Here is a 27519-nt window from a genome sequence, read left to right on the forward strand (position 1 = left end):
ATTCTCCATAGATAAGACAACACATGTCCTTCTGTTGTGTGTGATTCTCCATAGATAAGACAACACATGTCCTTCTGTTGTGTGTAGTTCTCCATAGATAAGACAACACATGTCCTTCTGTTGTGTGTAGTTCTCCATAGATAAGACAACACATGTCCTTCTGTTGTGTGTGATTCTCCATAGATAAGACAACACATGTCCTCGTGTGTTTCTGTTGTGTGGTGGTGCGTTGAGTGTCTCTTTCATATGCAGTGGTGGACAAAGTATATACTCAAGTAAAATATGGCATTAGACCTGAGGACGATTCTACAATTGTCTTCTAAATCCTGACAGTTTTCTGAAAAACCCATGTTTCTATGTCAGTCATTCTCAAACAATTTCATGTCAAGGACCCCAAAAATATATGGATTCTGAAAATATGTTGTTCCAGGGACCCTCCCTGAAGCAAAGACTTGAGTTAAAAACATTCGCTCTAAAATAATATATATATATATATATATATATACCCGAAGGCGGGGTTGGCGAAAGGGCCTTTCTGTGTGGAGTTTGCATGTTCTCCCCGTGTCCCCTAGGGTAGGTACCCTCACAAAAAACATGCAGTAATCCTGGTCACTAAACTGCCTCCCCCTGGCCAGCCGGGGCGCCTGATGGAGGGGAAAGGAACTGGTTGGAATAACGTGTTCCATCCACGCGCTACGTCCAACCAGGGAAACTCCCCCCTGTCAGGTGTAAAGGAGCAACTTGGACACTCAGGCATGAAGGAAGCACGAGTTCAAGTCCGTTGCTCTCCCCTTGTCCCTCATATATGGGGACTAGGTTGGTGGAGGGTGTGTAGAGCCCAGGATCACATTAGATGATTGACACAGGGGTGAAAAATGGTTTACAAAATCGTGGGATAAAAAATATATATTGATAAAATAATATATGTAATTCAAATATTTGCGCCACATTTTCATGATTTTTCAAAAATAGCTATAGTATAACATAATGCCTAAAACACCAAAAGTGTTCAAACGTACAAATGACAAAGTACGCTTTTGGAAGTTGTCAGGAAATTAAAAATAAATAAATTGTGAAAGTAGCAGATCTACAAACTCACAACACATCTCAGAATGACACGTACATTGTGAGCTTTTTTGTACGTTTCGGTCCCAAGAGTCCCATCCTAGAATGTATAGTAAGACTCAAAAGTAAGCCACAGTATTTCTATTTCACTTTCAAACATGTCATTTTAGTCCACTCAGGCTTTTGTGAACACACCAGACAGTTTTTAGTTGCTTGATTCAGTATTTAGATATTTGATATACATTTTTTCAGACATTTTTCAAACCCATTGTTCTAACCATAATTGATTAATCGAAAGCACACGTCCCTTGGTTCTGGTGACTTATATTGTGCTTCTAATACGTGAGGGGCCGTGTTTTTCAAATTATTACATATATTTCTTTATTGTATTTTTTTTTATTTTTCCCAAAAACTCATCCTAATGATTGAAAGCGTAATTGAAAAGCCCCCTCACATATTAGACGGCCAATAATCAGTCACCAGGACCAATGGCAGATGTTTTCAATAAATGGTTCAAATTAAGTTTTAAGTTACAATGGGTTTATACTGTATAGGAAGGGTGAATAGTCTGATAAAATGAATATCAAATATCTAAATACTAAATAGTGAACCGAGCAACTTGAAAACGATCTCGGGTGCTCACAAAAGCCAAAAGTAGACCTTGAATGGAGTCCCAAAAACATGTTTAAAAGTGAATGTCACTTTAGGTACTGTACTGTACATGCGTAGATATACTTTACTGTCCACCACTGTAATCACCTGTCAGTTCACTTCCCTCTTGCAGCTGAAGAGATGCAGCCTCTTGTCTCGCATGTGACCGAACCTGACGCCCCTTCTTCTCTGTCTGTTTCCTTTTTCCCAGAATAATGAGTTTGAAGACAAGCTCAAGTATTTTATGTCTGTACAGAACACACGGGATGTTGTGCACACCAGGGAGATCGGAGTGGGCTGTGACCTGCAACCCAGGTGAGAAGAATCACCTGGGAAGGGGGGCGGGGCTAATCTCATAAACCGCTGGACTGATCAGAACTAAATGCTTCAATGTACACACTTTCCAGTAGGCCAAGAAAGTACCTCCACTTTTTTTTTTATATATTTTATTTTATAATGTAAGTCAATGGGGGTTGGATCTAGCTATAGTGAAACGGTAAGCTCCATTTAGCACAATGAGCCTGCGAGGGTAAGTCAAGCCCCCGCAAATCATTGGCAAACACTAGGATTTAAAATTAAAACATTTAATTCCCCCCTTTACACCATATAATGAAGCGGTATAGCCGAAAATCAGGTTCTAACATTGGTCCGGTTGCTAGGCAACGCTTCCGTCACCCCCAGGAGGATCTTTGCACATGGCCCCCATTAACCTCCAGTCAAAGTAGGATTTGCAATGCCTCGTATCTCTGAAAATACGAGCGCTGTGCATGGTTTTAACGATTCATCCGAGGTTGGGATGTGATTTTGTACCGCATCGCTCCCAACATGTTAATGTTTCTGCCGAAAGATAAACAGCGTGAGCTAACGCTAATTATGAATAGCCGATCGTTCTCCATGCCGGTAACACGGAAATGAATCTGCCCGGCGACAACACAGAAAAGGCCTGGCATACTGGCGCAGTACTTTCAATTAATGATAGTATAACAACTTAATATTTAAAACTGATTTAGCATATAGAGCGTCACAGTCCCGCCTCCTACCAGGGCTCAGGAAATGATTCCCCCGTTCATTTTCCTCATAGACTTTTCAAAAAGTATTTATTTAAAGACTCGTACAAAGCCAACTCCAGTTATGACAAATCATGACAACAAACAAAACATTTTGGGCCGAACAAAGAATTAGAAAGAAGAAAAAAACGGCAGGTTACAACACTTTTTGTTATTTTTCTTCTTTGTAATTATTTGTTTGGTCCAAAATATTGTGTTTATTGTCATGATTTGTCACAACTCGAGTTGGCTTTGTCCGCGGCGTAACCGTCTTTAAATAAATACTTTTTTAAATGTCTATGGGAAAAATACATTGGGAATTAAATATAGTGGATTAAAAGTCAAAGTATAAACAATTGAAAAATGTCCGGAATTGTACTTAAGTACAGTACAGTACTTTCCACCATCGCTCAACTAGCCTGGGACACAGTGGGACAGCGTTCCATTTCAGGTTCATGATCCGGTCGGGAGCGGATGGTAACTTTTGTCATATTGTAGTCAATGATTTGTAGTCCTCTGGCAGGAAACCACAAGGCAGAATCAGTAGCTATGAATGGGTACGATCTTATTCCACCTTGTGGTTTCCTGCCTGATGACTACAAATCAGTGACTACAACATGACATATTTTAATCATCCGCTCTAGACCGGTTCACACAACGATTTTGGAACACAGACCAGGCTTTCCTCCGAGTTGGAAAGCCTGGTGACCCGAGGTTACCGCTCAACAGGCCTTCTTTCCTTCTTTTCCTTTGATTGTGATCTGATCGCAGTGTTGTTTTTGGCAGTTTTAGTTTTAGTCATAGTCTCTTGAATAGTTTTAATTTAGTTTTAGTCACATTTTAGTCACCTGGAATGTGTTTAGTCTAGTTTTAGTCGACTAAATATCATAAGATTTTAGTCGACTAAATCTACAGTTGATTTAGTCGACTAAACTGTATTTTGGCGGGCCTTGATGCCGGTAGCCGATCTACAAGTTCACAACGCGTTGCAGTGCGACACGTTGTGAGCTTGTGGATCGGCTATTTTCAGCATGCAACCAATTGTAAAATGACTTATAGTGGTAGTGGATCTCTTGTCCAGTAGTCCCTTCCTAACATTTTAGTCTAGTTTTTATTTGTTGACGAAATTGTCAGTATAAATAGGGCTCCATTTTCGTCACCGCTAAACCCCTTAAAATTTGAATAGTTAAAATGGCCAGTCTACAAGCTCAATACAAGTCAATGTAAATTGGCTAGTTGAACTATTAAAAAATGTTTTTTCAAAATAGTAAAAAAAGGCAAAGAAGTTTAGGGATAAGGGGTTTAGCGGTGACGGAAATGGAGCCCTACATCTTCGTTTTAGTCATCATAGCTTAGTTTTTTATTTAGTTTTCGTCAGTGAAAAAAGGTATACAGTCGACAAACATTTTTTGTCTTAGTTTTAGTTGACGAAATCACCACTTTCTGACCGTGCGTCCCCCCCATCCATCCAATCCGCAGGCCTGAAGCACCGAGGCACGACGAGCCATCCTTCCAGTCAGAGTCGCCACTCCCCTCCTTTCAGTACCTCCACCACCAGCCCCCCCCGCCGGCGGTGCCGAGTCCAGCAGCCTACCACCTGTCCACGCCGCCCCAAGCAAGAACCCCCAGGTCGGGGGGTCCCCCCCCACCGCCCCCCAGCAGACTGGATTCCAGTCTCCTGAGGTACAGCCCGCTCCAGTACAGCCGCTCTCTGCAGGCCAATAACCCGTCCTGGTCCTCCACCACCAACACCACCAGCAGCGCAGCAGCAGACTCGGACACGGCCTCCTCAGGTCCAGAGGGTTCTTCTGCTCCGGACCCCCCTCCCCCGCCTCCGGCGTCCTATTCTCCTCGAGCCAGATCAAGCCCGTCGCAAATCTACACTCCATTCATGAGACTCATGGAGATCACGGCGAACATTAACATCAGCGACTCGCTGACGGACGACTCTCTTTAGTCTTTAGTATTTATTTTTGTATAGTGTTTTCTAAATCGGATAAAGTCTTAAAAGTCATGTGTGTTTTCTTTCTTTCTTTCTTTCTTTCTTTCTTTCTTTCTTTCTTTCTTTCTTTCTTTCTTTCTTTCTTTCTTTAATTGTTTTGACACAAACAGGATACTGTGTGTCTGTCACATACGGTAAAATACACAGTTTTAATTTAACTCAGAAGGGCGTACAAAAATTGGAACTAAATGGACCTGTTGTCAGCGGCGTCCGTCATGTAAAAACGTGCAGGGACATTATTTGTGTGTGTGTGAGGGGGGAGGGGGTGGTCTGGACACCTTGGTCGAGTTGAGACTAAGAGCAACTGCAGTGGTATCAGGTACGGTCGCCCCCTAATCCATCTCGCCCTCGATTATTTTTCCCGCCGACCTCACGCCGACCACTCGGTGCAGCGGTTCTTGTATTCTTTATTTTGTTTTACTAAGAATAAGGTTAGAAATAAGTTTAGGGTTAACCGTTTAAGCATCATTTACTTAGGTTACTTTAGGAATACCAGGAAAAGGAAGTTCCGGAAGATTGATGACTACAAAACAATACTACAACATGATGTAGCGATATCATCTGCTCCCAACCGGATCATAAACCCGAAATGGAATGGTGCCCAGGCTAGCAGCCAATACACCGCGACTATTGCGCAGCTAAATGGAAATGGTGCTAGACACCAGCGCCGGTCGGGGAAAGAATACCCAAATGACCCCCCCTCCGGCGCCTATGCCTGTGAGGGTCCATTTGGTTCCATTTTGTACACCCTGACTATTTGTACCTACCTACAGCCTAGGTCCACTTGGTTCCATGTTGTACTCCTTTCTGATTGAAATTAACACTAAAGGATTTTACTGTGCGCAGTGTGGTGAATATGATTCAAATAAGTGAAGTAAACAAATCAAATTTGTGAAGTTATCGGCAGAATAAATGCATTTCTCGTCCTGAAGGGTGTACATAAGTTTATATCGCTCTGTAAATCACATGTAAATAATATAATATATTATTCATTCATCGTTCAATCGTTCAATACTATCTATCAGTGATATTATTGAAGGATTGTATTTTTGTTTTGTTTACAATGAATGTATATAGCCTGCTTTTGTGGATTTTTACTGTAGCACACTTATCTTGTATGAAGGTTTTTATGGTGTGTGTGTGTGTGTGTAATATATTACCCGTTTTATATTTGCCCTGTATAAACGAGATAAAAAGTATTATTTTGTTACTCGTCACAAATTATGTACAAAATATTTATTAATATGCTTTGTGCCTTTGTGAACAACCTGTTATGTCGGTGATGGAAGGAAACCAGGGGAATCTGATAGGCGGTATTCTCTTTAAATTGGCCACTGGGTAAACTCTGCGCAAATATATGCTAACAATATTAAATGTGACTTTATAGCAGTGGTTCTCAGAGGGGAGGGGGGGGGGGGGGGGGGGTAGGGGGACCAGGGACCCTCGAGGTCCAATCCAACTTTATTTATAGAGGTTCTAAATGGACCCTCACAGGTCTGTAACCTACGTCACACAGGTAACTTAGCTTACACAGGTCTGTAACTCTGACGGTGTACAAATGGAACCAAATGGACCCTTATGAGTCCATTGGTTCCATTTGTACACCGTCAGAGTTAAGACCTATTCATACTCATAGTCTGGATTTTCGGTGGTGAGGTGACCACCGTCCACCGCTCCGGTGGTGAGGTGACCACCGGATAGTAAAAACAGAGCGAAGGGCTGGGGAGAGCGGTGGTTTGCTCTTCACCGTGGCTCTGTGACATGTTGCGGTGGTTGCACCTCACCACCGATAAATCAAACTATGAATAAGGCTTTATGGGGGAGGTCCTTGATATGATATTATTTGGAAGGTTTGAGAACCACTGCTTTGTAGAAGTAACTGCCATTCCTGAGCCAGTGGCAAAATGTTATATCTGCACTGCCAGATCTATCTCTGAAGAAGAAACATATTTATGAATTATGATGTGCCTTTTCCTTAATGATACATATCAAATTGCCACTAATGACAAAAGTGTATATATATTTGGAAATATATTTGGAATAAAGACTATTACACATGCTTTGATTATTTCATTATGAACCATGGACACATTTAACCCCATTTATGATTTTATTAATTATTTGTGAACCATACACATTAAATACTATGCTCAGCCATTGAATAGCCGATCTACAAACTCACGGGTTACATCGTGGTCCATTGTGCAGCTTGTAGAGATGTTTTATTTTTTTCTATTGTGGTGTTTTTTGAAAGCTTTTGTAAAAAGAAGGGACATTAGTAAAATAAGTGTTAAACAGCTCTATATTCTGATAGTAATCTATTGCTATAAGTATTACATACTTCAATAGCCTATAATAAGTAATATTATTCATTATTAATTGTATTTACATATAATTTTTCTCATCATGTTTCTGACAGTTTATTTTATTTTAAATTAAATATATAAGCTATCTTCCTTTGAGAACAATGAGAAAGCAAGCACTATTGTTTGTTGACAATTAACCGACATTACAATTCATAACTAATTTGCAGTGGCTGAAAAGTACTTGCAATTTGTACTAAGAGTAAAAGTACGTACTCATTATGCAAAATGTCCCATTTAAGGTTTTCAAATGTAGAAAAATCTTTTGAAAATAGCAAATCTACAAGCTCACAATGCGATGCATTGCTGCGACGCATTGTGAGCTTGTGGATCAGCTATTTTCAAATGGCCAAAATGAGGGCCTATACATGAAGTGAAGTTTTCAAATAATTGTCAATATTTGACTCTGAAGTAAAAGTATTGGAAATACTCAAGTAAACTACAAAGACCTAAACATTTTATTGAAGTACAGTACAGTAGCTACTTGAGTACATTGAGTACTTAGTTACTTTCCGCCACAGATTAAAACCTAAAATGAAACACACCCACAATTAACGTGATTCCTTTCAGCTGCTCACTAGTCAAAAACGCTCAACTTTGCACAGTGTCAACAGCCACCCTGCTTGAACCCACACATATATTAATTGCTCTATATTTTATGTTGAAACTTAATTGCACCACAGTTCGAGGTAAGAAGAAAAGTTATTAATTAAATCAAATGTCAGATTCTTGTTAACCCAATATAATAAATACTCATTGCCTCTTTTTAGATTCACCACTTAAGCTTATAGTCTCATCTGGGGGCAAACATTCTGCAACTAGCAGATCTACAAGATCAACTGCCATTTTTAACAAAGATGTTTGTTTAGTGCACATAAGATAGGCTATACTGTATATGCCGAAATACTAGCCCTAATTAACCTCATCACCTGCAGGCTTAATTTCCAGGCCATGGGGATGTGGTGGAAAAAGTAAAAATATCAATACTGCAATGTAGAAATATTTCAAGAACAAACTCGTTAAATGTACTTGAGTAAAATCACATTAAAGTAGGCCTATAATACTATTGGTATCAAATGCACTTTAAGTACTTATGCAGAAACCCCCATTTCACAAGTTTTCAAATGTATTAACAATGTTTTGAAAATGGCAAATCTACAAGCTCACAATACGTCACAGTGAGCTATCTGCCATTTTCAAATGGCCAAAATGTATAGGGCTGAAGCGGTTAAAATTTAACCGCTTCAACCCTATACATTTAACTGTTAAATGTATAGGGCTGAAGCGGTTAAATGTATAGGGGGGGGGGATCCGGGCACTCTGGAGTAAAAAAAAAGAAGGGGGAAATACTTAAATCAACATTGATCTATCACGGTCCTCATCGATCAGTTTCATCCCCTTTGATCCAGGAGCACCTGGTTGTTTAATGTTTGTAGTGGAGTAAAACTACAATATTTGCCTCTGAGGTGTAGTGGAGTAGTAGTAGTGGAGCATTTTTTGGAAATGCCCATTGAAGTTAAAAAAGAAGAGAAATAACTCAACTTTGTACTTAAGTACAGTATTGAATTGGCTGCCTGCTTTTGCTATACACTAGCTGCAATTTGCAACTCTATAGATTCATCCCATTATAAAAAAATCTAGTTTCAAATTGCGGCTAGTGTATAGCATTGACTCGATCCCTACTCATCCAAATTGCGTTTGCGTTCTGCTTGTATTAAACAATATTAAACTCACCAACATTGCAGCTCTAGGCCAAGCTTGAATTATCCTCTTTCAATCTGCTGAGCTTTTGTTTCATAAAAATCCACCGGAGACATGTTATGAGCTACTTTCTGTCAAGAAATGCTGTGTAGGTGATTCTTTTTTCTAAGTGTTGGAGTTTGGAAGCATAACATGTCTCATAACATGTCTACGGTGGATTTAACAAAAGCTCGGCAGATTTGAAAGAGGATAATTCAAGCTTGGCCTAGTGCTGCAATCTTGGTGAGTTTAACATTGTTTAATACAAGGAGATCGCAAACGCAAAGTGGCTGAGTGGGGAGTCAATGGAGGGTATTGCAACACTAGATTCATCCCATTATTTAAAAGAAATGAGTTGCAAATTGCAGCTATACACTAAATATTGTTGCTGTTGTAACTATGTGAATTTGTAGATTTTCACTGACTGTTAGCCCTGGAATGGGGACGCTAAATGTATCCAACTGAAATGGCTTAAGATTCATATAATAAATTATATATTTTTCTCTATCCAGATATGGCAGCTGCCAGGTTTCTTCGTACCGATGAGCACTTGATCTGTGCCCTCTGTCTGGATGTGGTCACTGAACCAGTCACCACACCATGTGGCCACAACTTCTGCAAGGCGTGTATTCAACACTACTGGGACACCAGGGTCATTTACCAGTGTCCTCTGTGACAAGACCGTATTGACTTGCATTTGAGGTCTGGTTGGAAACCTTGCATTACAGAGTTGGCTATAGGACATACAGTAAGAAGTGGGCTCAAGTTCTAGAAAACCAATCTGATCATGACATTCTTTATGACGTCTGTTCTGCGACGAAGGACATAGCTGTTGTGTCTTGTCTAGTATGCCTAATTTCTTGCTGTGAGATGCACCTGGAGCCTCACCTGAGAGTTGGATGCATTTTTTGCATCCATGTTATAAAAAGAGACCTGTCCCGTGATATTGGCCAGCATCCAGCACAATGACCCAGGATTCATTCCTAACAGACATGCCGACAGGATACTTTCTGTTGAGAGATGCACTCGCCACTCCTACAGCCCAACTAGTCTTCGATTTTATTCCGGTGTCGACTCAAATCACAGCAAATGATCTAATGTGATCCTGGGCTCTACACACCCTCCGCCAACCTGGGGAGAGCAACGGACTTTAACTTATGCTTCTTGGGAGCTTAACATCATAGAGAATAGAAGAGGGATAGACAGGGAAAGAGGTACAAGTAGTAACAATAATGAATGAAATGGTGTAGGATAATATAAATAATGAAATGGTGTAAAATAATATGGTATAGCAATTGATAGGTATTTTCTATCTATTTTGGTTGTATTTTGTGGGTGGATGGTCAGTGACTCCTTTGACCTTTTAATCTGGTTGCCCTGTGCTCCACTCATATGTAGATATTATTACTTCACGCTGTCTCAGCGTCTAGTTAGTAAGAATTATTATTGCACTGTCTGTCTCGCTCTGCGAGCCTGCCCTGCATGTAACTGACCTTGAAGGCCGGGCGCTCCGTTATCAGCTCGTTGCCATAGCCACCGGCCCAGCCTCTGGGCTTTCCTGGACTATACTTGAATTATAAACTACAAGTCATTCAAAACTACATATCCCATACACTGGTTAGGAGGCTACTCTGTATTGCCATGTCTATTTTGTACCATTCTCCATTTTGAGTAAAGAAGTATAAATACTCAATGCCATTTTGGAACGGCATTGAGAGACCACGTTGGACCGGCCCTGTGAGGTCTGTCTAATCTGATTGTAAATTATTATTATGCTGAATATGTGGATCTTGTTCTGTCTCTCTGAATCAATATAAAATATGACTAAAACCCTCACTCTGAATGGACATCTCCTCTGTGGTGGACTCAAGGTAAACATTTTGGTATGTAAAAGGTAATTCTCCTAGAGTAACATTATTTATATTGGCTATTTACTTAAAGTATCCTGGTTAAAGTTAAGTATATATTGTAACTCGATTACTTCTAAAAGTATTTCCAGAGTTCCGATGTTTCGGAGCTCTCAGTTCCCAGTATCATAGCTCTGCTGTCGAAGCTATTTATAGTAACTAATTTTATACAGTCCTTTTATAGTCTTAAAAACATATGGTGGGAAAAAGTATCCATCAGCAATGTTGTCGGAGAATAATAATATATAATGTATGAGAATATTAGGATATAGTATAGTGGTGTAATCTATGATGGCAGTCTTCCCCTTTACCTGGACCGCAAAGTAAAACTCCCGTCTGGAGACACGATGAGATCAGCATCCTGTTGAATAAATATACTCTATTGTTAGAATCAGTGTATGTCTGAATTTAATTAATCTAATTATTTCATACTCAAGACATTAATGTGACACTAAAAGTAATACATGAACGGTGGCAATGAGAATGAAATCGGCTCTTAACTTACCACCAACGCAAAGGCTTGATCCATTTCTTTCTGGCAGTGTCTGTGACCAGTGTCCTCTGTGACAAGACTGTATTGACTTGCATTTGAGGTCTGGTTGGAAACCTTGCATTACAGAGTTGGCTATAGGACATACAGTAAGAAGTGGGCTCAAGTTCTAGAAAACCAATCTGATCATGACATTCTTTATGACGTCTGTTCTGCGACGAAGGACATAGCTGTTGTGTCTTGTCTAGTATGCCTAATTTCTTGCTGTGAGATGCATCTGGAGCCTCACCTGAGAGTTGGATGCATATTTTGCATGCATGTTATAAAAAGAGACCTGTCCCGCAATATTGGCCAGCATCCAGCACAATGACCCAGCATTCATTCCTAACAGACATGCCGACAGGATACTTTCTGTTGAGAGATGCACTCGCCACTCCTACAGCCCAACTAGTCTTCGATTTTATTTCGGTGTCAACTCAAATCACAGCAAATGATCTAATGTGATCCTGGGCTCTACACACCCTCCGCCAACCTGGGGAGAGCAATGGACTTTAACTCATGCTTCCTTCATGTCCTGCAAATCCTTTACACCTGACAGGGGGGAGTTTCCCTGGTTGGACGTAAAGTGTGGATGATGGTGTGATTGTGTAAAGTGTGGTGGTCGACTTCCGTAGGAACGCAGCCCCGCCCCCTCCCATCATGCTAGGAGACACCCCAGTGTCCTCAGTGGCGTCATGCCGGTTCCTGGGCATGACAATCTCTCGGGACCTGAAGTGGGAGCTTAACATCATGGCCCTCCTGAAGAAGGCCCAACTGAGGCTGTACTTCCTCCGGCAGCTGAAGAAATTCAGGCTGCTGAGGCTCATGATTGCTCAGTTCTGCACAGCCATTGTGGAGTCCATCCTCACACACTCTGTCATCACCTGGTTCCCTGCTGCAGCTGCTAAAGATCTCACCAAGCTGCAGCGGGTGATTCTCTCTGCTCGCTCATCCTCTGCCCTCCCTCAAGTCCCTGCATGACTCCAGGGCGCTGAAGAGAGCTGAAGAGAGCACCCTGGCCACGGCCTGCTCCCCTCTGGGAGAAGACTGCGGCTGCCGAAGGCTACGAAAGCCTGCAACGTGTTTTGTTTTTTTCCCCTCAGCTGCCAGGCTGCTCAATGACTCTGGCTTCCCTTCCACCCGCACCCCCTTGTGACACCGGTACCACTGGCAATATTGATGCACTATGAACTATAACCCTGCACTTTATTTATTTCCCTGCACGGTGTTGTCTTGTGTCTGTTGGTATTTGTGAAAAAATAATTGAATGCACTCATGTTAATGTCAAAGCAAATTCCTGTGTGTGTGCAATGGCAAATATCTGAATCTGAAGGAACACGTTATTTCAACCAATTCCTTTCCCCTCCATCAGATGCCCCAGCTGGCCAGGGGGAGGCAGTTTAGAGACCAGATAGTGTCTGGTTTCAATGTGATTGATGCTGCCATATCAAAGATCTGTGTTAATTAAGGGACCAAGAAGACACGCAGTGACTTTGGTCTTAAGGGACCAAGAAGACACGCAGTGACTTTGGTCACTTCTTGTTTTTGTGTTTATTTTTCTTCTTCTCCTTCTTCCGCCAAAAATAGCTGTTCTGACTGAACTTGCAGTCACTTTTCGTGAAACTCGGTAATCTGGTAGAGGGCCATGCCAAACGGTGACTATGTGAAGCCCATGACCATTGGCCAAATGGTGGCGCTATAGCACTGAAAATTGAAAATTAAGTTGAAATGCAAACTTTTAATGTGCATATCTCATGAACCGTTTGACCGTTGGCAATGACACTTTGATACACATATTTGTCTCCTCATGCCGAACAACTTCCATATTCTGACCTCTGACCTTTAGATTACCCACCATTTTGAAATATATGAAAAACAGTTAAAATGTATCTTCTCCCAGAATCTTTGATCAAAATGCACAAAAACGTTTACACTTGAACTTTGAACTTATACGGACAAATAATCGTAACAGATTTATTTTAAGTGAAAAAATGAAGTTTTTATGAGCCAAAAACTATTAGCTGTTTTGTGAAACCTCTCATGCACCTAATACGTCTACCAAATACGGTTGGTAGAGCTAATATGAATACTGCATTATGTTACTGTATAGAATGAGTCAACTGACAGTGTCTGCTTAGCTCAGTCGGTATATCTCTCACCTTTGGACCACAGGGTCACTGGTTCAAAACCGGGTAGCGACAAATGTGATTCTTATTTGTGCATATTGTTCTCTCTCTCTCTCTCTCTCTCTCTCTCTCTCTCTCTCTCTCTCTCTCTCTCTCTCTCTCTCTCTCTCTCTCTTTCTCTCTCTCCCCCTCTGTCTCTCTCCCCCCCTCTGTCTCTCTCTTTCTCTCTCCCCCTCTCTATCACTAGTACATGACATCACAATAATAGAGATACTAGTAACTGTAATAGTGTAATAAGTCTAATAGTGTAATAAGTGTATTTAGTGTATTAGTGTAATAGTGTAATAAGTGTAATAGTGTAGTAGTGTAATAGTAGTGTAATAGTGTAATAAGTGTAATAGTGTAAAAGTAGTGCAATAGTGTAATAGTGAAATTGTGTATTACGTCTAAATTTGTAATAGTGTAATAAGTGTATTTAGTGTAATAGTAGTGTAATAGTGTAATATAGGTGTAATAGTGTATTATTGTAATAAGTCTAATAGTGTAATAGTGTAATAGTAGTGTCATAGTGTAATAAGTGTAATAGTGTAATAAGTGTAATAGTGTAATAAGTGCAATAGTGTAAAAGGTGTAATAGTGTAATAAGTGTATTCTGTCTTCTCTCTCTCTCTCCACCCCCCTCTCTCTGTCTCTCTCTCCACCCCCCTCTCTCTCTCTCTGTCTCTCTCTCTCCACCCCCCTCTCTCTCTCTCTCTCTCCCTCTCCTTGGTCCCGCCTTATCACTGCTTGCAGCTATATTTGTTTTTATGTTTATATAGGTTTCTATTACTGTTAACTGAGTTTTATAGAAATTTTGAGTTTGTTTTAATAAAAGCTGTTATTTGGAGAAAAAAAACATTCCTTATTGAAACCACATATAGGCCTACAGCTTACCGGGGCTTGATGTCTTATTCCAGCAGAGGGCATCCATTGTATGTCTCATTATTTGTTAATGGGTACAAGTAGCTACATAAGATTTAATTTAGTAACCTGATAAACATCACTAAGCCTCATACACATAAAAACATGCACTATGGCAGTCAGTGGTGCTGCAAATGGGGACTAGAAAGTGTTTTGTCTACACCGGTTTCCAGGGAGGGGCCTGGAAAGTAGCGGTTCACATTCATTGTACAGCAAATTACTGATTCCACCCAAGAAATATTGCAATATATTTAATCTGTGACTATCAACTAGACTTATTTTTCAAACAAAGTAGTTAATGGCTTGCACTGCATACTAGGCTACTGTAGGACAGTGACAGGATTAAAAAAAAACATACAACATAATTATATACATGCAGTATAAGCCTACATATACATTCATGCAAATGATGTATCCATGTCGGGAGAGAAACACTGAAATGAATTAATGCTCTTTCATAGACTAAGATCAATGACAGTCAACAAGGTTTAACATGGTGATAACAGGTAGTTTTAGGCACCTAATTAATAAAGCATCCAGATCTGTGTGCCAGAAAATATAAATAAATCTCTGTATACATTTAATTTGATATTATAGTATTTTCTTTGTGCTAACATTGGGCCATGAGCTCTGGAAGCAGAATACACACTATAAAACTCCTTGAATCACACAGTGACAACCAGTGCAATGCCCATGTTATGTGATAGCATCTTGCATTGCTATGACAAGCTGTTACACACAGTATAGGCCTACTGGATGTTCAATACAGCTCCAGAAGGAAGTCAACCAGCTTCTCCTCTGCCCATGACTAGCAGAGTGGCTCAGAGCCTCTGCCTGGCCTCAAAAGATACATATTTAAAAAATACATATTTAGCCCCTTGTTCGAATGCCCCCGCCCCCCAGTCAAAAACAGCTAAAATCCCTAAAACGAAAGAAAGCAGCAAATGAAGAAAATTGCACTCTTATTGTCTAATAATAAGGGTCCATTTGGTTAGGGTTACCAACTCTCCATCATTTAGCATGTGCACTGCCACTACACACACCGGTACTGTAGGTGGCGGTACAACCACATCTTAACACCATGGGATGTGGTTTCCGCCAGAGAAGAAGAAAAACAAGAGGCATGATAATTCTAGTTTGAAGAAAGTAGTATATTTGCTGTGTTTACATCACTGTGCGTGTTGTTACATGATGTTTACACGGCTTTTATCCCTTCGAGACGAGCCTTCGGTGACAGCTCCGTGTTCAGTAACGTCCATAGGTGGTCAGAGATGTTAGACATTAATAACAATATACGTTAATAAACAATAATAATAATGTGATAATGTCGTCGTCGTGGACAGAGCGACAGGGACAAGTGGGAGACCTGACATGTAAGAGCAAAGAGGAGCTGTGTGATATGCTGCTGCGGCAGGACCACATGCTGGCCAACAAGTAAGTGTTCTGTTATGTTCTTTGGCTATCTATATATATATAGAAGTGTCTATTTGTACGTCTCTAAATGTTTTGATGAATTGAACAATTGAGGTAAACAATAAGTGTAATGCTTTATTGGGTCGTCCACTCACAGTTAACAGTCTTTGTATTGAGTTGTGCTTAGTTGAAATGTACTGTAATCTTGCAAACGGTTAATACATATTTCAATATGTACTTTTCGCTCCTATGCCACCAAAATGTGGAACGCCCTACCTTGACTCCTTCAAAACTGCTCTCAAAGGGCACCTATACGGACGGCTGCAATTTGAAACTGGCCCCCGTAAAATCTGAACCCCCCCCACCAACCACCCCTCTTTCCCCTCACTGTATATGTTTCTTTTCCCTTTTTACCTCCTTTATGATGAATTCCTGTTCTGTTCTTTGGCTATATATAAGTGTCTATTTGTACGTCTCTAAATGTTTTGATGATTTGAACAAAGCATGATTTGTAATGCTTTATTGGGTCGTCCACTCACAGTTAAGTCTTTGTATTGAGTTTGTGCTTGAAATGTACTGTAATTTTGCAAACATAATACATATTTCAATCAATCAATCAGTCAATACAGTACATAATATACTAACCTAAGATTTAGACTCGTAGATGTATTTATCGATTCTGACAGATTAAAACTGTCAGAATCGATAAATACATGATCTATATATGAGAGTCTAAAATCTTAGGATATACATATATACCACCATGCTGCTGTTATAGCCATGTATTGATTGATTGAAATATTTATTAACAGTATTTATTAACAGAGTCGTGCATCCCAAAATGCAGTTTATAGTTCTTCTGTTTTCTACATTAATATAACCACATTATAACCATATAAAATGAAATGGGAGTTAAATTATGCTGCAATTTGTAAAAATGGCAAAATATGACGTAGTTGAAGTGGGACTCATAAAATGTCCCTGGGACTCATTTCTAAAAGACCATCCCTGCTTCCCGGGAGTGGGACTCATTACATTGAAAATCTATTTACATCAGTGAGTGTGTTATCATGTTTTGGGATCACAAAGCAAGCACCCTTGAAACCGTTTCTGTTTTTATGTAGATTTGTGTGAGTCAGTGTTCCGCTATTAGTCATGTCTGGTGTAATCTTCATAGTCCTATTGCTAATAATAATAATAATAATAATAATACATTAAGCAAATGTCTAAATACTCTGTTTCGGCCTGAATAGGGAGAAAATATATCACCGAATAGTGTGCAATTAATGCATTCAAAAGAGCTGAATAAATGTTTTATGGACCCATAATAGTGATTATTATTTATGTTAAGTTTTGCCATAACCATTTATTTAGCCATAAATCAGGTAGCTTTAAGGTACGGCCATGACAGCAATGGTAGGAAAGAAGATAATATTAATCATATTCGGTATTCGGTTTTCGGCCAACTGTTTCCTATATTCAGTATTCGGTTTCGGCCAAGAATTTCCCTTTCGGTGCATCCCTAGCCTGCAATATTGATATGTATATATCATGTCAAATGGATCACTGTGTCATTGTGCCGGAGGTTCATACAGAGACTGTGTCATTGTGCAGGAGGTTCATACAGAGACTGTGTCATTGTGCAGGAGGTTCATACAGAGACTGTGTCATTGTGCAGGAGGTTCATACAGAGACTGTGTCATTGTGCAGGAGGTTCATACAGAGACTGTGTCATTGTGCAGGAGGTTCATACAGAGACTGTGTCATTGTGCAGGAGGTTCATACAGAGACTGTGTCATTGTGCAGGAGGTTCATACAGAGACTGTGTCATTGTGCCGGAGGTTCATACAGAGACTGTGTCATTGTGCAGGAGGTTCATACAGAGACTGTGTCATTGTGCAGGAGGTTCATACAGAGACTGTGTCATTGTGCCGGAGGTTCATACAGAGACTGTGTCATTGTGCAGGAGGTTCATACAGAGACTGTGTCATTGTGCAGGAGGTTCATACAGAGACTGTGTCATTGTGCAGGAGGTTCATACAGAGACTGTGTCATTGTGCAGGAGGTTCATACAGAGACTGTGTCATTGTGCAGGAGGTTCATACAGAGACTGTGTCATTGTGCAGGAGGTTCATACAGAGACTGTGTCATTGTGCAGGAGGTTCATACAGAGACTGTGTCATTGTGCAGGAGGTTCATACAGAGACTGTGTCATTGTGCAGGAGGTTCATACAGAGACTGTGTCATTGTGCAGGAGGTTCATACAGAGACTGTGTCATTGTGCAGGAGGTTCATACAGAGACTGTGTCATTGTGCAGGAGGTTCATACAGAGACTCCCGGACAAAGGGAAGAAGATATCAGAGTTTGCAGAGCGAGTGCGTCTCGCCATCGCCCGCCATGAAGAGCAAGAGAGGAAGAAGGACATGTCGTCCTTCACGGAGTTCCAGTCCAAATACCAGCAGGCCTTCTCTTCCCAGCAGCAACGAGGCACCGCTGTCGTCCACAACCATCACCCCGCTGCCAACTACAACGGAGACGGTGAGCACAGTGTCGATTTCGTCGACTAATACTATGACGAAAAATGTTCGTCGACTACCTTTTTCCCCCCCACTGAAACCAATCCATGATGACTAAAACTAAGACTAAATATACTTGACAATTTTGTCAACAAATAAAAACTGCACTAAAATGTTAGGAAGGGACTAGTGGACCCAGAGATCCAGTACAGAGGGTATGCGCATGCATAAAGTGAATTGCAGATCGAGTGGCAAAGTGAGTGACAAAGTGAATTTAATGTTGTTTAAAGTAATTTAATGCAATCGGATAGGACTGTTCTGTTTGGATGTATGGACTTTCAAGCACAGAAAGTAGTTATTTTTTACCACTCAGTAGGCGTTCCCGCATAACTTCCGGGTATGATGATGATGTCATGCGCATACCCTCTATAAGTAAAAGACACAAGTCATTTCACACTTGGTTGCATGCTGAAAATAGCCGTTCTACAAGCTCAAAGTTGTGAGCTTGTAGAACGGCTTTTTTCAGCAAGCGTAAAATCAGCCATTATTTACGACGGCCTGCCAAAATTAATTTTAGTCGACTAAATCAACTGTAGATTTAGTCGACTAAAATCTTGTGATATTTAGTCGACTAAACTAGACTAACGCTAAAACATTCCGGGTGACTAAAATGTGACTAAAAAACTAAACGAAAACTATTCAAAAGACTGACTATAAAACTAAAATCAAAGTTTGCTGTCAAAATCAACACTGCAGGTGAGGAGGAGGAGAAGGAGGAGGAGGCTGCTTGTGATGGACAGATCATGGAGACAACGCCGGTGACCGCCGGTGGCTCTCTCCTGCTCTCTGACGGGACAGTAGAGAGCGAGCTGGCGGAGGCGTTGGATCGGGTCAGCCTGTCTCACACCACCACCACCACCTCCCCAGTCTCCACCGGCCGCAGCAGCAGCAGTAGCACTGGTTCTGCTTCCGCTGCCGGAGAGCCCAAAGAAGACACCGCCAACGCCACCGACGTCATGAACAATTACTTTCTTGGAAAACATCCACAGAAGGCGCACTTCATGGAGGTTCTGGCCAGAAACGAGCGCAATCCCATCATCCCCCTGAGACAGAAGTTCAAACCTAACCAGTTAGTCATTTGACATTTTTGTATCTACTTAGTATTCATTAGAAAAAAGGGCATGTCGTTTAGGTCAGTGGTTCTCAATTATTTTTAAATCATTTGAAATTAAGAGTTTACATAGTACACAGTACATGCATGAACTTTCCTTAATGATTACCGGTATATCTGATTTCAGTATTTATTCATTATGTGTCAATTTGTATTGGGGGTGGGGAGGGGGGGCACGGCAGGGGCCAAAGCATTCCTGGAGGTCCCCAGCCAAAAACATTGAGAACCCCTGGTTTAGGTGTTAATAGCCCCTGTGCCCATTATCAAATTTAAGCACGTGAACTATCCATATTCTCGGGGGGAAATATTCAGCACAGAAACAGTTCGATTAGAAGTTCACAATCTTTGCATGTTCTCCCCGTGTCCCCTAGGGTAGATACCCTCACAAAAACTCTCTAAAACTACCTCCCCCTGGCCAGCCGGGGCGCCTGATGGAGGGGAAAGGAACTGGTCGGAATAACGTGTCCTTTCCACACGCTACGTCCGGCCGTGGAAATTCCCCTCTGTCAGGTGAAAAGAAGCAGCTTGGACTCCTCATGCATAGAAGGAGGCATGAGGTCAGTCCGCTGCCCCCCCAGGTTGGCAGAGGAAGTGTAGCGCCCAGGATTACATTAGATAATTGGCACTGGGTGAAAAAGATAAACTGGGTTACAAAATCGTGGGATAAATTTCTTTTTTTTTTTAAGTTCACAATCTTAGCAACTCAGAATCATGTCATTGTGCACAACGCTTTCTTGTGAATTCATAAAACCAATATAATTAATATTTGTGTTTTTGAACAGAAATTTGAGCAGAAATTATTATCATAATATAGTCGGGCCAAATGTCTGTAGCTACAAGGGGTTTGGCAGGGTTGGTAACTTTGTACATAAACTAACTCTTAACGACTTAATTCCTTAGTGTCCATATTCTGGGCATGCTGTAATTAATATGTGAATGTTCGGGGAAAAGATCTTAGGTCACATTCATACCAGAGAGCTTTGCTGCGATTAAAACGAATCCTGCTGCGCATTGTCAGAAAGTGCGCTTCGTTTGGCAGGTGTGAAGGCTCATTCGAATCCTAATGCGCAGCAAATAACCGCATTTTACTCCGCCCAAAAACGTGGGTTTCGCTTCGCTTCGAATCGCACTTGACTACGATTCGGTGCAGGTGTGAATGCAATCCGCAGTAAATAAAGGAAATGAAGCAAACATAATGTGGCGGGTGAGGAGCTGAACACAGTTGGAGACGGAGAAGGCATATTTTACGCAGCGCAAAGATGTCCCGTTACTGTGGATAGACGTGGTCGAATAAGGAGACTGAAGCCCTGATCGAAATGAGGACGTGTACATTAATCAATTGCTTAAGAAAACACATAAACACACTGCAGTGTATTAGCCTACATAATATTCTGTCTGTCTGTCTGTCTGTCTGTGCGTGCGTGCCGTAAACATGGATCGGTGCTGTCACTGTGTGGGACCTGGGGAGTTATATCAGTGCGCTCATGCAGCGCTGTGCTGCATGCCCAAAAGAACAGTGTGTGGCGGCTGCGTGCGTAGAGAGAGAGAGAGAGAGGGGGGGGGGTCCCAGACGGCACGACACATGCACGTTATGAGTGTAATTTTATCACCATAGATTTCACTGTGTAGGCTTTAGTTTATGAATGGAACACATTGATAAAGGTCCCCCCTGCTGCGTTTCCAATTGCTGCGAATGACAGTGTGAAGGCAAACCCCAGCCAATAAAAAATGCAAGAATCCCAATTCCCCGCCCATACGGATCTGAGTCTACCGAAGTATTAGGTGAGAATGTGACCTTAGATCTACAAGCTCATTATGCATCGTGTGAAATATGCTGTCGGCTTGTAGGTAAGCAATTCCTCCCCAAAACCGGGAGGCTTCCATTCTTACCTCGCGCTTGTCACGCAAAAGTCTCTCTAGAAGCGTTAATATTCCAAACGAGATGCATGCTGAAGTCAGAAATGAAGACAGAACATTGCCCATCTGGTCAAAACCATGGAGAGTTCCCTATAGATTAGGAGATACGAGCCATTCTTTTTGAGCCGCAAACAAGGAAGTAAATGGCAGTGCGCATGTGCAAATCAACGGAGTACGGTGCAGAAGGAGAGGTCAACCAAAAAATATATACATCAATAAAAAGACGTAAAGACGCCTATACACGTCCAAGGCACCCCATGGTTTTGATATAACAGACGTGTATACACGTCAAGGCCATCATTGTGTTAAGTATATCGTTGATGTCGGGTGGAAACTGTCCAAAACTGTTGACTTTTAAAGGATTCAAATTCAAAAGCAGCAGATCTACAAGTTCAAAAACGCGTTGCTTTGCGGCGCCACGTTTAGTGCTGCTTTCGATGCTTTCGCGTGACACTGTCGTATGATCAAGTTCAAGTAGGGTATTCATTTACCAAAAAACCCTGCAAAAAGTTAGAATATGGAGATAAGGGATTTCCTGCCCCGACAGCAACGATATGAGGCTCAAGTGGTTAATAACGATATAATTGATGTGGGGGGAAACGACTTCATCTCAACCAGTTGAAAACTTTATCATCCGCCATCTTGTCATTTCCAGGTTGGGCCCCAGAGGAGGCTCTCCCTCGGGAGGGTCCTTGTCACCTGGCCGATCGTCACCTGGAGACGGCGGTCTGCTGTCGCCGTCGCCGGTCCTCTCGGCACAGGCCAGGAAGGAGCGCGACAGGAAGCACTTGGATGACATCACGGCGGCCAGGCTTCCTCTCCTCCACTACCAGCCCGCTCGGCTCCTGTCCATGGAGGAGTCTGCGGAGCTCCTCAGGGCCCAGACCAGGAAACAGCAGGTTTGTTTGTGGAACCTATGGATTTAAACGCACTGTTTACCTTAACCGCTTTCGGGACCCTTGGTTAACTTTACTGAATTTTGGACAGCGGGACCCTAGGGTCCCTCGTAGGTTTTTCCACCCTCCATAGGACGCAGATTTACCCACTGTCTGTTCACGGAGACCTGCTCGGTAGGGCTGGGGCGGTATGGGATTTTTATTACCGCGGTTATTACCCCCCCCCCAATAATAATAAGAGGGCTAATAAAAGTTACAGGTATGGTGTGTGCGATATTAATTGTGAGATTAACATAATGACGGTAATCATTAAAGGACCACTTTTGAACCTATCTTCATATAATAGGTCCTCACTAATAATCATGATAAAATGGCACGTTTTTTTCTACTCGGTCTGTGTCACATAGGAGGCCTAATCTAATTGAATACCCCTGCCATAAAGCATTACACTTGTTTACAAGAGGGTCCACCATTTTCAATTCATCATATCATTTTGTACAATATGCACTAAGGTAAAAAGGGGGAAAACGTATACAGTGAGGGGGGAAAGGGGTGGGTGGAGTCAAGGGATTTACATCTTAATGACAGTTGGTAGGGCGTTCCACATTTTTGTGGCATAGGAGTGAAATTAATTTGGCTGGACCCTCTTGTAAACAAGTGTCCACTCACAGTTAACAGTCTTTGTATTGAGTTGTGCTTGAAATGTAGTGTAATTCTGCAAACTGTTAATAAATATTTTAATCAATCAATCAATCAATCAATCAATCAATCAATCAATCAATCCTTGTTTGTGCCGACTCTGGGTTGCACATGGTTTTTTGAACTCCCTCTGGTGTTGTTGTGTTGCTGGCATGATTAGACTGACTGAGCGTCACTGTTTATTATGATAGACTTTTCATTTCATAAAAATAAATAAAAATCATTTCATATATATATATATATTCTTTTTTAAACCGCGGTAATGAACCCGATACCGCGGTATGCGTTACATACCGGCGGTATTGCGGTTATTGCACCCAGCCCTACTGCTCGGTCACTTGAGTGTCGGTGAAATGTTTCAAAGATGCATACAACAGCTTTAGGAGACTGCAGAAACGTTTGCGAAATGGCATTAATCGCCATTGCCGTACTTTTTTGTTAAAGTTTTGCTTCGCTTCTCATGAATTAAAAACAATTCCATGATTCCCCCTCCTCCAGTCATCAAAGAAAAATCTAACAATTTCCATACATACAACAAAATGTTTAAGAAGTAGTGAAAATAGCCGGATCTTCAAGCTTGTAGATCTGCTATTTTCACTAGTTTGGGTCCCGGGGAAGACTTTGGGATTTCTCTTTTGGATTACGGGCTAAAGTAACTTTGGGAACTAGTATTCAGTCACCACCACTGATTTCACTCATTTGGATTCCATACATATGCTGCGACGTCTTTTAGCTTGTTAAGATGGCCTACTTTCAGGTTATTTGTTATTTTAGATGAACCCATTTAGACCTGAGGACGATTAAAAGAAAGGAAAAGAAAGTATTCTAAATCCTAACAGTTTTCTGTCAGTGGTGCTCAAACTATTTCATGTCAAGGACCCCAAATTGTTTTTGTAATTGGCCGCCGACCCCCATCTGAAAATATGTTTTTCCAAGCAAAGATTTGAATAAAAATGTTCGCTCTGAATACATACATATTCAAAGATTTGCTCCACATTTTAACGATAAAAAAAGAGAAGATCTACAAGCTCATAGCACGCTATGAGCTTGTAGATCTGATATTTTTCAATAGCTAAAGCATAGAATAATGGTTAATAACAGGCCACGTTGCGACATCTTTTAACTTGTAGATGGCCTATTTTGTGTTATTTGAAGTGGACAAACAAATCTTCCAGATCAATCCTGATCTCAGATAATTTAATTCTGGCATCCGACATTTTGTTTTAAAATACAAAATGACTTTTTGTCACTGCAATTTCTTCAACTGGTTGGCTGATGTAGTATGGCTACCAAAACATCATAATTTTACATATTGTGATAATTGTTTATGAAACATAATCCTAATGTTTGATGTGTGAATCATGCCCTTATGAAACATAAGGGCATGATTCACACATCAAACATTAGGAGTCGGACTTGGCCTATTTTTTTTTTTTTTTAATCCATGAAAACCAATTAAATCCTATATATATATATATATATATATATATATATATATATATATATATATATATATATATACACAGTATATATATATGCCTTTGACCGGGATCCCCTCTTTTTTTCACCCTCTAAACCAACTCTCTTTGCCAAAAAGAGCCATTGCGTTGTTGTGCATTTTCGCATCCCCCAGAATAGACTTTCTAAAGGTTTCATGTGGATGAAAAACGTCCACATGAGAACATCAACGGAGGCACAGAGGGTGGTAGTGAGATTGAATGGATTTCTCTACAAAAGAATGCTACTGTACACAGTACTGTATTGTTTTGTACATTTCTTGGAGGTTTGGGGGATTACAACGTGCAAAAACACACTCGCGCACAAACCGTACAAAATCAATAGTCCGGTACAGTAACGGTATACTAAAGTGATGATTTCATATAATGGGGGGGGGAAGCATTTGTTTGTTATTACACATTTTTGTTCTCAAATCTTTGATCTAGGACAAATAAATTGTCATTTTGTGATTGTTTCATTCGTAGTTAAGATTTTAAATACGCAACAATGGGATGCTAAACAAGCATGTAATTCATGATAAACCGTGGCCAGCTCTTGTTTTGAACTTGAATGTTTTAGACAACGTCCGACCGACCGACAGAGTGGCTTATACTGGCGTTGTGGTTAAAAATGTGAAGTAAATTAATTGTAGAATTAAAAACAAATCTATTTTAAAGTTAAACCCAGAACACCTGAATCATATTTAAAAACCACAAACTACAAACTAAATTCACAATGGAAAATGAGTAAATGGGAAGAAAGGGAGCTTTTCTTTTTAATCAATTTCAATAATGAAATTGTAAATTTTTATTTCATGTAACCTAACCTTGACAAAGACGCTTTTATCCCTTACATTGGAAGGGACCATAAGCGCAAAACACTACGTCCTTGTCCAAACACTTTTATGGAGCTCACTGTATGGCTTATTAGCCATTCCACTTTCGTTGATGCCTTTAACCCACATTGGACGGGAACGTGTCTGTGTCGCCTTAGCTTATTAAGCCACCTTTTAAACCATTCTTTTAAAATTTTAGCTGGAGTGCCGCGCTACGAGCTTGTAGAATTGCTATTCTTTTAGAAAAATCGTTAAAATGTGTGCAAATCTTTGAATATATATATTCTTTCCCAGTGAACACTTTTTAACTAAAATCTTTGCTTCTAGGGGGGGTCCCTGGAGCAACATATTTTGAGATTGGGGTCCGGGCGGGGCAATTACATATAATTCCTGGGGGGTCCTTGACATGATATAGTTTAAGAACCACTGATATTAGAAAAATAGTTTTTTTTTTCTCCTGAAAACTGTCATGATTTTAGAAGACATTTTTGTGTAGGATCAGTTCTTCTCGGGTCTTAAATGGGTTAAAGTGGCGTGACGGGCGTTTTTTATAATACGCCGCCTCAGCCTCCAGTGTTTACAAACCTTTTCATGTCAGCTTTTTTTTCCTCCTCCTCCTTCCCTTCCCTTCCCTCCCTCCTCCGCTGTGTTGTGTTAATCTCAGGAGTTGCAGGCCAAACAGGCAGCCCAGAAACTGTCTGAGGGGCTGAGGAGCAGCACTATGGGGAGCTTCCACCCCGATGGTGGCCCCACGTCCGCCTACAGAGAAGAGGTTCACGACCACGACGATGATGGAGCCCAACGCTCCTCAGAGGAGGACTAATCCCCCCCCCGAGAGGTGGTGGTGGTGGGTGGGTGGGGGGGGTGCTGAGCATAACCTTTACGGCCCCGGGGGGACAACAGGCTTTGGGCCCTGCCATGGGGGGAGCCCTATGGAGCGAAGTGTTTTTATATATAAAGGGGTATATCCATATGGCATGGGCCCTGTGCATTGGGGGGCATTGTAAAGCCGTAGGCCGGTGTCTATATCGCCCAGACTCCCACTCAACTCGGGGAGGTTGAATGGTGGGTGGTTGAACTGAGCGTATTGAGATGTCATCCAGGCAAACGTTTGCATTAACCAGCCCTATATACGTTGTTGACTGCCTGGGGTCCCCCCCCCCCTCCCCCCCAGGGGTCTATAAACGGCCCCCTCCTTCTTGTCTCCGCCCTCCCTCCCTCCCTCTCCACATCATATATCTTCGCGGAAAATAGCCGATGTTCAAGGCAAGCTCACAGTGTGCCACGACGAGCCTGTTTTGGTTGAATGTTTGCCCATTTATGACAGGCCCCCCCGATACGGATGCTATGCGGCTCGAGTGGTTAAGTCGTTGACAGTCCTGCAGGAATAGTAAAGTACCCTTTCTCTTACGTTGTGTCCAAAATGTCTGCCATGGATACTCTGGGATGAATGTATAGCTACTGTACCTGCTGTTTGTGTTCATGGGTTTATTGTGACGTTGAATGTGGAATTGCTTTTAATAGAATAATTTCGCTCTCGGTTTTCTACACAGAACGCACTTGTGTGTTTATCATCCTAATGTTTCATGGTAAATATTCACCAGCTATAAAATATCAAACAATTTGTTTTGTTCATTCAAACATTTGGCTGCACTATTATGGCTTGAATATAGCATACTAATCATGTTTGTATGCACTGCACAGTGCAGTATACAATGGTGCATTATTTTCAGTTAACCTGACTTAACCTGACAGATTGCAGCAGTATTGAGTTCACATGTTCCCTCCTCCTACCTCAATCTGGTCTCTCTCAAAAAATCTGATAACGCCATAATAATTTGGAGTTGTAGTCTTGTTAGGTTGTGTTTACATGTGTGCTGTGGCACAGCTTCAATACGTCATCTGCAGTGTTGATTTCGTCGACTATAACTAAGACAAAAAATGTCCGTCGACTACCTTTTTCCACTGACAAAAACTAAATGGAAACTAAATAAAAACTAAGCTATGACGACTAAAACTAAGACTAAATATATTGACAATTTCGTCAACAAATAAAAATGTTAAGAAGGGACTAGTGGACAAGAGATCCACTTAAGTCATTTTACAATTAATTGCATGCTGAAAATAGCTGATCTACAAGCTCGCGTGAACCGTTGTGGGCTTGTAGATCAGCTATTTTCAGCAA

The 27519-nt window shown here is 41.2% G+C and overlaps 2 protein-coding genes across 4 annotated transcripts in view; both read left to right on the top strand.

Annotated features, from left to right (window-relative positions):
- The window catches only part of myzap (myocardial zonula adherens protein), a 37580-nt gene extending 32756 nt beyond the window's left edge, over positions 1-4824 (top strand). The window contains exons 13-14 of one of the 2 annotated variants that reach the window (XM_083759521.1): positions 1928-2031; positions 4242-4824. In XM_083759521.1, the coding sequence (XP_083615647.1) occupies positions 1928-2031; positions 4242-4719 (582 nt within the window). In that variant the 3' untranslated portion in view covers positions 4720-4824. The remainder of the gene's footprint in view (positions 1-1927; positions 2032-4241) is intronic. The other variant, XM_083759522.1, reaches the window with a different exon arrangement.
- A 10691-nt stretch (positions 4825-15515) lies between these two features.
- Positions 15516-27058, top strand: polr2m (RNA polymerase II subunit M). Of its 2 annotated transcripts, none has more exons than XM_083759525.1 (5): positions 15516-15823; positions 18121-18352; positions 19081-19448; positions 22063-22306; positions 25999-27058. In XM_083759525.1, the coding sequence occupies exons 1-5, from the start codon at positions 15714-15716 to the stop codon at positions 26155-26157; spliced, it is 1113 nt and encodes a 370-aa protein (XP_083615651.1). In that variant the 5' UTR covers positions 15516-15713; the 3' UTR covers positions 26158-27058. The 2 variants fall into 2 exon arrangements, with proteins under 2 accessions (XP_083615651.1, XP_083615652.1); XM_083759526.1 differs by having other exon boundaries at positions 18121-18341; positions 19076-19448.
- Positions 27059-27519: the final 461 nt, after the last annotated feature.

This window comes from Protomyctophum parallelum (assembly GCF_964188405.1).
Source record: "Protomyctophum parallelum genome assembly, chromosome: 2".
In the NCBI taxonomy this organism is placed as follows: Eukaryota; Metazoa; Chordata; class Actinopteri; order Myctophiformes; family Myctophidae; genus Protomyctophum; species Protomyctophum parallelum.

Bases quoted from the DNA above. Each gene is read 5' to 3' on its own strand.
- polr2m (XM_083759525.1), top strand. From the start codon at position 15,714: ATGTCGTCGTCGTGGACAGAGCGACAGGGACAAGTGGGAGACCTGACA. The intron at 15,824-18,120 runs GTAAGTGTTCTG...GTCATTGTGCAG, and splicing joins GACCACATGCTGGCCAACAA to GAGGTTCATACAGAGACTCC. The intron at 18,353-19,080 runs GTCGATTTCGTC...ACTGCAGGTGAG, and splicing joins ACGGAGACGGTGAGCACAGT to GAGGAGGAGAAGGAGGAGGA.